We start from the raw sequence: 11,450 nt of genomic DNA on the forward strand, positions 1-11,450 counted from the left end.
GAGGGGATGTGGGGTGACCTTAGAGTATATATGAATAGAGACGGCACCCGAGTTCTCCTTCCATCCACTTGCATTAAGTTGCTCAAAAGCGCATGAGGCGATTTCACTCCTCCTTCCGGGTAGGAACAGAGAGCATTCTGGGATGGATTGGCCCCAAACACATGAATGTGCTGCCGTTGAACGTGCACGAACGCGCACGAGCGCGCTGCCGTCGTGAACGTGTACAATGATAGTCAACGGACCAGCGCGTTCATGTGTTTGGGGCCAGGCTGCAATACCTTCATTCGGCCACTATGTCCATTTCGCCTCAGGGTTTCCTCTGGGTGCCTTCTCTATTCATATATGGGGGCGTCTATCTACTGTAGACAGACTGAAAATAAACAAACATGCCAAACGACGCTCACCTGGAACGCTGTCCATCTCAGCCGTAGTGGTCTCTGGGGTCGTGGTGGTCCCACCTGCATCCAATGCAACACATTAGCAGAGTTAGCCTGCGGCCTCGCATTCGTACACAACACATTCTAACAAAGCACGTGCACTGGCGGCGCGTGGCTATAGTAGCCATGCCAACCGAGCAATAGCCATAAAACTCTATCGCCCTTCTGTGGTCTCGACAGACAGACAGACCCAGACAGAGCCCTTGCACCCCCCCCCCCCCCAGACAGAATGAGAGACGGTACCCATATGCTCTTCAGTGGAGACTGCAGGTTAGTGGGACGGGGGACCAGGGAGTCGGGGACAGGGGGTTGTCTCCGTATAGAGGTGCAGGAAAGTGGTGCAGGCTCAGTGGGTTTCTGGGTTAGTGGGGAATGAGGCCAGGCTTGGAAGAGAGAGAGGAGGAGGAGGAGGATACAGATGAGAGGAAGAACAGAGCTGCAGGGGGAAGGGCTGCAGTTTAGGAGTAGGCGAGACGGGAGTGGGCTGTACGATATGTGTGTAAGCACGTGAGTGTGTGTGTGTGTGTGTGCGTGCGTGCATGCATGCATTCAACATGTGCGTGTGCATGTGGTGTGTGTATTCTACCTGTGTGATTATACTTATGAGAGCCAAATATCCCCACCTGTGTCGTATATTTTGAGAAATAAACGGTGTGAAGACAATTCTTCATGGTCCTCACATGAAGGTTGTTTAAAGTCAGATTTACAATTACGAAAGGATATACAGGTTGGGGGGTTGAAGGTTAGGATTGGACATTTAGAGGTCAGATAGTAGAGAGGTCATAGCGCTGGGAATTATGTGTGCTTATATACTTCCTAGATTCAGATTGTCTATTGTCAGTGCATGACAACGACTAAGTAAAAGTCGGGGATTTAGGCTAAGGGTTAAAAGATTTAAAGAAATGTGAAGATAGCACTCCTGAAATTGCGGTCCTATAATGTTTTCAAGTGTGCACACGTTCGTGCTCCGGAGCACGCGTGCTCTGCGTGAGCATACAGGACGCAGGTGGCAGATTAATTATTCGAGCAGAGAGGAGCAGATCCAGTGGGGGGAGGGGAGGGGAGGGGTGGGGTTAGGGCGGGCAGAGGAGGTTGCGGTCTCGTTTGAGGGCGATGTTAGCACCTGTCAGGTCGAAGCCATCACCTGTGCCGCTGTGGCAGCTGGCCTGGTCGTCGTCACACTCGTACCGACGGAGGGGTGCTGCCACTGGGGGGCGCCGCCGTGGTCGGAGGCAGGGTGGGAGCTGGAGAGAGAGAGAGAGAGAGAGAGAGAGAGAGAGAGAGAGAGAGAGAGAGAGAGAGAGAGTTTAAAGATGTCCAGATGCCCCGACATCATCGTTCATTGGGAGAAACTGCAGTAGCCCGTCGGGGGTGCGACACGCGCGAGTGCAAACGCACACGCACGCACGTGCGCGCGCACACGCACACACACACACACACACACACGAAAATACTGCATGTAGTTCCCTCCCTCTTCGATTCCTGGGGAACTATTAGCGGTTTGTGCTTTTATCAGGCTGCCGAGGTTTATGGTGTGTATAAATAGGGAGGGAGGAGGGGGAGGAGGAGGGAGAGAGAGAGAGAGATTTGGATTGGCTAAGAGACAGGGCCTCTTATTGGCTGCTACGGTAGCCTATCATTATGGCCCGGCGAGCTCTTTGGATGTGGGCACGGCCCCAGATCCACTCCACGCTCCGCTGCCACACGGCCAGACCGACCTGTGGTTTGCGTGCAAGCGTGTGTGTGTGTGTGTGTGTGTGTGGGCAGTGCGTGTGCGTGTGCACGCGTGTGTGTGTGTATCCGTATGTGCACATGTTTAGGCTGACAGAGTAATTAACCCATTCTGAACGGGCACCCCCATTTTGGTTGTCAGCATCATGTCGTGCTTTAGCTATTTAAAAATAGCAGATCTGCAAGCTCATATCGCGCCACCGCAGTGGCGCGATACGAGCTTGTAGGTCTGCTATTTTTGAAAAGTCGAAGACACTTTTAGAATCTGATCTCAGGTCAGAATGGGATAATGCACACAGGCTTCCCCAGTACAGAATGAGGCTAAAAGTTAGAGAGGGAGGGAGGAATAGGGAGTATACGGTTTGTGTATACACGTGCGTGCGTAGTGTGCGTGTTGTATAAGGGCAATCGGTCGGTCTCTCTCTCTCTCTCTCTCTCTCTCTGTCTCTCTCTCCTCTCTCACTCTCTCTCTCTCTCTCTCTCTCTCTCTCACATTCACTCTCTCTCTCTGTCCAGGATGATGTATGAGGCAGATCAGCCCCTGTCAGATTCGGGGCGGGGGAGGTCAAGGCTGGGGTCAGCGCTGCGTCAGGGGGAGCTCGGCACAGAAATGAGGATTTAGTGTGTGCATGTGCAATGTGCGTGTGTGTGTGTGTGGTGCCCACACATGCCACACACACACCACAAACACTGTGCAACCAGTAATCACTGTGCAAAAACATGTGGTTAGAGAGACAAACACACAACAGTCACGCACATAAACAGGTGTTAAGAGGACAGCTACTTTGCGAGCAGCGAGTGTGTGTGTTGCTTGGCATTAACAGTGAAAACAAGCATTATCATGGGGTTAAAGCTCCCAGTGGGAGCCTGTAGCTTACACACTATACACACACACACTACTGACTGACTCCCTGAAATCCAATATGTAAATCCACTTAGAACCTCGGCTGCTACACCACTGACAGACAGAGTGAGAGAGAGAGAGAGAGAGAGAGATGAGAGAGAGAGAGAGAGAGAGAGAGAGAGAGAGAGAGAGGCCTATATAGAGACCAGTGGGCAGATGAAAAAAGGATTGCTGGGTACAGCACACAGCTTTATACTGTACGTGTGCAGACTTAAACAAAAGTGGAGGGAGGAGTACACACTGTGAAATGTGAAATGGAACCGTCGTAAGGGTCCGCGTGAAAACAAAATAAGACCCAGATGAACCCATAAGGATTTAGCTGCCATGCAGTCAGGCGAAGAAGCGCAATGGGGGAGCGTTGGGCGGGGGGGGGGGGGTCCTGGTGATAATCCTAGTGCGCCAGGTGGGCTCTCACATGATCCGTACATGAGAGGGGGGGGGGGGGGACGGGGGGACTGCTTTGATGCAAGCCCTGGACAAGACCACTGTCCCTCTTTTAAAGGGATGAGGAGCACGAACTGGACAGCTGTTGGGGGGGGGGGCTGGCGGGCCGAGCGGGAGGGGGGGGGGGGGGGGGGGGGAGTCGGGTTCTCACTAAGATCTTTCTAACAGCGCCCCAGCGGAACGGGAGCCTAAGCCCCGCCCCTCGGCCCACAGTACACACACGCTACTTCAGAGATGTGTCATCACCTCCGGGCTGACGGACGACACGCCTGTGTGTGAGCAGTACTGTACACTGTAAAAGTACTGCATACCACATTAAGTACACAGTACAATCACCCTGTGTGAGCAGTACTCGTACAGAATAGTGCACACCACATTAAGTACACAGTACAATCATCCTGTGTGAGCAGTACTGTACAGAATAGTGCATACCACATTAAGTACACAGTACAATCACCCTGTGTGAGCAGTACTGTACAGAATAGTGCATACCACATTAAGTACACAGTACAGTCATCCTGTGTTCATTGAAACTCTGGTTATGAACCTAATTAATTTCCAGAGTTAACACTAAAATGATGCGGGGGTCAAATTAACGGAACCTGGTTCAAGCGCGGTGGAAAAGGGACCTGGAGAGTAACGCTCACAAGAGTTACATAATATGGACCAATCATCACTGGTGGTTTTACTGTATATGTGTGTACTGTATATACAGTCGGAGGAGGCCAGGCCTTACTGTATATGTGTGTACTGTATATACAGTCGGAGGAGGCCAGGCCTTACCTGGCATCTCGCAGCCCAGGAGCTCGAGTCTCAGGCCCATCCCAGTGGGCGTGGCCCGGTCTGGGTAGATTCTGAGGAACCGGGTCAGCAGGGGCTCCAGCGTGCGCAGCTCGGGGGTGTCGTAGTTCATGTTCCCCTCGAACGTCTGAGAGAGAGAGAGAGAGAGAGAGAGAGAGAGAGAGAGACAGAGAGAGAGAGAGAGAGAGAGAGAGAGAAGAGAGAGAGAAGAGAGAGAGAGAGGAGAGAGAGAGAGAGAGAGAGGAGAGAGGGGAGAGAGAGAGAGGGTGAGAGAGAGAGAGAGAGAGAGAGAGGTGGAGGAGAGAGAGAGAGAGAGAGAGAGAGAGAGAGGGTGAGGCAGCGCACATCACTGATAACGTCATCGCTGCTGCGCTTTGGGACGACCACTTGAGAGACGCGAGGCGTGCTAGGCGAGGCTCATCAAGGCGTGGCGAGGCGAGGCTCATCAAGGCGTGGCGAGGCGAGGCTCATCTCTGGCCTTCTGAAAGACCAGCTAAAAAAGTTGAAAGCGAGGAGGAGCGGGGTGAGGAACACATTGAGGGATGTTTTAGGACAGATGAGGAGTCGAGGATCTCTGTCTTCCAGCTGACATCTGAAGTGCGGCATGCGGCATGCGACGCACTCACGACGCGGCGAAACCGCAGCTCCCTTCCTCCCCTACTCGAGACCTCAGATCTCTCGCCCGACACACGAGGAAGCAATGAAAGCAAAAGTGCGGGAAACGGATGGGAGGGAGAAGCTAGGGGGGGGGGGGGGGGGGGTTGTAGACTGATAGAAGCTGATTAATGGATTGTTATCACGCCCAAAGAGAGCGCTCTGAGCCTTTGATGCTGGGAGTCCTCCAAGGGGGGTGTGGCTAAGTGGGACAGGGTGGGACGGGTGGGACGGGGGGGTGGTACAGTATGGATCCTCCCAGCGTCCTTTCATTAATCATAAAGCATCACGCCATATGGATCAGATTTATATACCCTGTCAGGGACGCTGTAAATTGGGTAGGAGTCGTTTCTGCACTTCCGCCCTGGTTGGCGTTTGCAGGCGTGTGTCATGCATGCATACTGTACTGTACTGTACTGTACTGTACTGTACTGTACTGTACTGTACGGTGGTGTGGCTGTACTTCACTAGAGCTCTTTGATCTATGCACACACATGTGTCACACCGATGACACCGTTAGACACATCCATGGCCGCCACCTGTATTAACCCATTCTGACCTGAGATCAGATTCATACGAGGTTTCCACTGGACACTAGGGCTGTCCCCGACTAAGGATTTGTATAGTCGACTGATAGATGAATAAATTAGCTGTTAGTCGACTAATAGTCGACTAAGCAAAAAAAAAAAAAAAAAAAAAAAACTTGTATATAAAAATACAATATTTACAAAAATATACAAAAATATTGTATTATTCCACTAGGTCTGTGGGGGACATAAACACATTTGAACATTCTGACTGTTCAAATCTTTCTTTTTAACAACTGAGAGGCTTGTCATTAGCCAGATTGAGCACAGCAGGTGAGATTGAGATTCTGGCAGTCTATCAGGCCAGCACACTGTGCGATTCAAGTCACAGGCAAGTGGGCACATTGCCACACAGGCAGACACACTCCAGATGCACATTGGAGATTTGAACAGTCAGAATGTTCAAATGTGTTTATGTCCCCCACAGACCTAGTGGAATAATACAATATTTTTGTATATTTTTGTAAATATTGTATTTTATATACAATTTTTTGGGGCAAAAATAAAATAAAATAAAAAATAAACTTTTTTTTTTTTTTTTTTTTTGTCGACTATGAGGTGGTCAGTCGACTGAGACCCGTTCCGATCGATTAGTCGACTATTCGACTAATCGAGGTCAGCCCTACTGACACACACTGGTCTGATTAATGCCGGTGCCACATTGTCTTCTCTTGTCTTCTTCACTTCTGTCCCAACAGCAATAGGCTCTTAAACTCCATGGCCAGCCGCTATAGGCTCATGAACTGGTCTACTATAGTTTGTTGTGATTCATGGGTCTATGTGTGCACCTGCCTTATGAACTGGACTACTAGTTTTAGTTACACATGGGCTATGTGCAATAACAAAGGATTATTATTCCCAGTGTTTTTAACCAACCTTACTGTATGCCTATCAGAGCTATGGGATACCTGGATTTCGGGGATTAATAAAGTATCTATCTTCTCTTCTGCTCTCCTCTCTCTCATCTCCTTGCATTATCCAGTGAACAGCATGTGGTGTGCAATACAAAAAAAAACATCACAAGAGAGACATACAGAGAGAGAGAGAGAGAGGGGGATAGAAGGAAGCAGGAAAGGACTTTGACAGACATCTCAAGATGCTTATCCTAATGTGATTTAAAATACCCGTGAGATTGACTCCACCGCGGCAACCGTTGAATGACTCACGACAGGCCGAGCGAAGGCGCTCGGGTGAAAATTGACTAAAATGCCTCATAATCTCTATTGATGTCGCTATGACTCTGAAAACTTTTCATTTCTCTTTTCGCCAGTGTGTCGAGATAATTTCCCACTACGCCTGCAATCAATTAAGCAATATTACACCAGAGGGTGTGGGTTAACGTGATTATCGCCACGACAGGGATTGCGGTCAGGAACGAGACGGAGTCGAGTTCCGCAAGCATCACTGAAGCGCGGGGCGGGCTCACCTTTGGCTTGTGGCCGTTGGCGTCGGGCACCATCTTCCAGTCGGAGCCGTTGTTGCTGTAGCCGAGGCGGAAACTTCTTCATGAACACTTGTTCTCGCGGTGCTTGCCGCCCTGGATGATCAGGCCGCGCAGCAGCTTCTCCTGGCCCAGGTCCACCTGCAGCCACTCGTTGGTGAGAGGCTGAGGCTGGGGCAGCAGCGTCCAGCCCGTGCGGCTGGTCAGCAGGCGGGCGTTCTCCGGCACCCAGCTGCGGTCGGCGTGCGACGAGGCCGTGAGCTGGGCGTCCGTGATCAGCCCGGACACCATGCCCATCATGCCCGAGCACGGGTACTCTGGAGGGGGAGAGAGAGGGAGAGATGGTTAGCTTTTTTTTTTTTTTTTACCCATTCTGACCATTCTGATCAGATTCATACGAGGTTTTCCACTGGACACACACCTGGTCTGATGAACCCATTCTGACCTGAGATCAGATTCTAAAAAATGTCAGTCGTTCTTCGATTTTTCAAAAATGGCAGACCTACAAGCTCGTATGGCGGCCACTCGTGGCGCGATATGAGCTTGTAGATCTGCTATTTTTCAATAGCTAAAGCACAACATGATGCCGACACCCAAATGGGTGCCCGTCAGAATGGGTAAGATAGAGGGGGAGAGAGAATGGGGAAGACATACAGTAAAGGTCGTTCGGTCGTCAGTAAAAGGGATCGGGGACTCGAACCTGCGACACACTGTGACACTGCATGGACTACCAGTCAGTCAGGTGCCTGGACCGCTGAGCCACGGCCCGCTGTCGGCCCAGGCCAATAAGTATAGCTTTTTCATAAAGACTAATGGAAGCCGGCAGGGACAAGATACAAGAAAGGAAAGAAAAAAGCTTGATCCACATCGTGTCGAACACGATTTTCCAAGTACTAAAGAGAGAGAGAGAGAGAGAGAGAGAGAGAGAGAGAGAGAGAGGGAGAGGGAGAGAGAGAGTGAGAGAGAGAGAGGTAATGCAAGTCAAGTGAGGAAGACAGGTCCATCACAACGCTCTGTGATGTCTCTGTGATGTCTCTGTGATGTCTCTCTGTCTCTCTGTCTTTCTGTCTCTCTTTCCCTAGAAGCCATGCATACTAATTCCTGTGCCTGGAGTGCTTGTCCTCTAGGCAGCCAATTAAAGGCCTGCTCTCAGCTGGAGCTTCCACCTCCTGCGTTCCGAGAGTGCTTTTCGGCTTTTTCATCTGCTCCTCGCCTCGCCTCGCTTTTCCCCTCCCTGCACACGCACAGCACGCACGCACGCACGCACGCACGCACGCACGCACGCACGCACGCACGCACGCACGCACACACGCACGCACGCACGCACTTCTCGTTTGTCATCGTCAAGCACTGCACTTCATGTTTACTCGACTCTGCAACTTTCCCATTCTCCACATGGGACACCTCTCCGTTTATCGGTTGCATTCCAACACTCCTTCTATTCCACCCTGTTCTCCTCCACCTCCCACACCAACAATGTTTTAAGTCAAGAACTTGACTTTTCTTCTGGAAAGTTTCCCACCTCCGTTTTAGGGGGAGGAGGGGGTGGTGGGGGGGGGGGGGGGGGGGGGAGGGGTTATGACTCCTATACTCACTTCCACAAGGAGGTTACTTGTTGTAAATAAAATGAATCACACTCGTGTGAAGTGAGCGGTGCCTGGCTTTGACCATGATGATGATGTATGATGACGAGAACGTCATCATGCGTCAGTCAATCAAATCATCACATTCCGCGCTACAAACACATTCCGTGCTCAAACGGACACACACACACACACACACACACACACACACACACACACACACACACAAAGCTGTGCATATACGTAGGAGCGGCTGCACCGCTCAAAAATGTTGTCGCTATAGGACTCAAAGCAGATATGTCCATATATGGATCCGGTTGTTCAGCGCCACAGAGCCAGTCCTGCCATGTGCATATTGTCCAGAACCGTCCATCAGACTGATATGGCCATATATGGGCATAAATGACATCCAGCTGTCAGAACCATGCACCGATCCAACCAATGAACATACAGGCCATGGGCATGTGACACCAGGGATCTCCACATATGGGCACAAAAGGGACACAGACAGACGGGTACAAAAAGCACTTTACATAGATTATGCATTATTCACCCATTCACAAACACATTCATGCACCGATGGTGGAGGAAACCTGCAAGGCACCAACCAACCTGCACATCGGGAGCAGTTAGGCGTTCGGAAGTCTTGCTCAAGGACACTTTCGACACTAGCTCTGGGGGATGCCGGGATCGAACAGGGAACCTCGCGGTTCGCATCCGGCCCACTCCACCCCTGAGCCACTGCCGAGTGTATAGAGGTTCGGGCCTCTGCGTGTGAAACCCAAACGGGACAAAAAAACACCAGGATTACGAGACAACGCGAGTGTACGGCCAAACTCAATAGCACGGCACGCACCTGGGGAGACGAGAGAGAAGGAGAGGCGAGGAGGAGGAGAACAAGGCTCCATTCAGATGAGTGATGTGAAACAGAACCACCAGGAGACACATCAACGGGCCGTTATGTTGCTCTCCAGGGACTGGGGGAGTCCAAATCAGAGCTGGCGCTATGGAACACTCTCTGCTGTTTGTCCTTTCCCTCTGCTTCTCTCTCTCTCTCTAGTCCTCTGCCAAGATTGTGTGTGTGTGTGTGTGTGTGTGTGTGTGTGTGTGTGTGTGTGTGTGTGTGTGTGTGTGTATGTATACGCGTGCGTGCGCTCGCATGTGTGATCAGAGGGAGCTATAGCCCCCCTGGCTGAGTGGAGCTTGCACACTGTGCTGCCTTTTTAAGTTATAGGGATGTGAAAGAGGTGTTTGTGTGTGTGTGTGTGTGTGTGTGTGTGTGTGTGTGTGTGTGTGTGTGTGTGTGTGTGTGTGTGCGTGCATGTGTGCTTGCGCGCGGTGCGTGTGATCCAGATGAACCAAGGTCATCTGGAGCTGTTAATTGATTTCAGCTGTGATCATCAGAGAAGGGTAGGGATGGCATGCGATGACACACAACAAACGTGCATGTGTGCATGCGTGTGCTTTTGCGTTGCGATGATGATACACGATGGACACGAGCTACCACATCTAGGGCGTTGGGTGAAGGTTCGGTGGTCAGTGTTAAACATAATGCACTCCAATGCACACGCGACCATGTTTACAAACAGGGCAGTGGGGGGGGGGGATATTAATGAGTACTGTAGCTATGTATATCTGCAGGGGCCGCGGCGCGACGCACGTGTCCAGAACCACAGTGCCTTAGCAGCACATACGTTTTGGGGCCCGGTCTCGCCAGCCGTATCCTCTTGATGTCTGAATTATGGTCTACTCTCGACATGTAAAAACGAAGGCCACAAGACCATGGAGGTTTCTAAAAACAGAAAACCTCTCAATAGCTCCTCAGGATCGCTGGTTGCGAGTCGCATCTCAAGCGCTCTTTATTTTTATTTTATTGTAGAACAATGTTTCAACTCCATCGGGCAGAGATGTCTTTTGAATAATGTGCTTTTAGGGCTGACAAGACGAGTTCCAACTGTGGCAGTCAAGGGTCAGACTCGCAGTTCTCCGTCTCTCTGCCTCTCCGCCCCCCCCCCCCTCTCTCTTCCTCTGCTAATCTCCCCTGTCCCCCCCTTCTTTCACTATCCCCCTTAACCTCTTCCTCGTCCTCAAGGATAAGTCAGGACGGAGCCCCTGCTTTCCAAAGAGTGAGCTTCAAAATAATGAATTCAGGCTTAGGTCAACATTACAAATTAGCATATAGGGCTGTCGACAGATGTTGCCGAGGAACTCAGGGATCAAATTCAAGACGCCGAGGCAGACCGAGTCGGAAGAGACTTAGTATTTCTACAGTAAGTCAGAAGTTATTGCATGATATCACGGAACATCGGGTAACATCATACACACAGGTCAGAGGTCAATGCAGTGCCCTGACAAACCAACAGAAGACAGGCCCATAGCATTATGCTGAGATAAGATGCTCCACCTTAAGGTCACCATACATGTTTGTCTAACTAGCTGACACAAACGTTGTCAGATTTACCACCACACACATCCATATGTGGAGAATAACGAGGTTAGAAGGTTATGTTAAGTTTGCACACGACACATACCCTATAGATATAGTCAGGGAGGGATACAAATTATTCAAGATATTATTCAAGCTCATACAAGGCAGTGCAAACTTTGCTGGGGAACTCCTGGGGGTCCCCGTATGTCTGCTATATGTCCCCTATATGTCCCCTATATGTCTGCTATATGTCCCCCGTATGTCTGCTATATGTCCCCTATATGTCCCCTATATGTCTGCTATATGTCCCGTATGTCTGCTATAGGCTACAGACATATTTGGTTATTTGTTCACATTAAGTTATGTTATTTGGACACACATACTATTTGCTATCCATAAATGCTGAGAATGTTTTATAACTTTTTTGGTAGATAACATGT

General features: G+C 50.4%; 1 protein-coding gene across 1 annotated transcript in view; it reads right to left on the reverse strand.

Annotated features, from left to right (window-relative positions):
• The window catches only part of LOC310867705 (neuropilin-1a-like), an 80,163-nt gene that overhangs the window by 9,702 nt on the left and 59,011 nt on the right, over window positions 1–11,450 (reverse strand). Inside the window, 6 exon segments of the mRNA XM_083777824.1 lie at window positions 405–458; window positions 1,561–1,624; window positions 1,626–1,681; window positions 4,300–4,444; window positions 6,985–7,062; window positions 7,066–7,316. Coding sequence (XP_083633950.1) covers window positions 405–458; window positions 1,561–1,624; window positions 1,626–1,681; window positions 4,300–4,444; window positions 6,985–7,062; window positions 7,066–7,316 — 648 coding nt within the window.

Source organism: Protomyctophum parallelum (assembly GCF_964188405.1).
Source record: "Protomyctophum parallelum genome assembly, chromosome: 12".
In the NCBI taxonomy this organism is placed as follows: domain Eukaryota; kingdom Metazoa; phylum Chordata; class Actinopteri; order Myctophiformes; family Myctophidae; genus Protomyctophum; species Protomyctophum parallelum.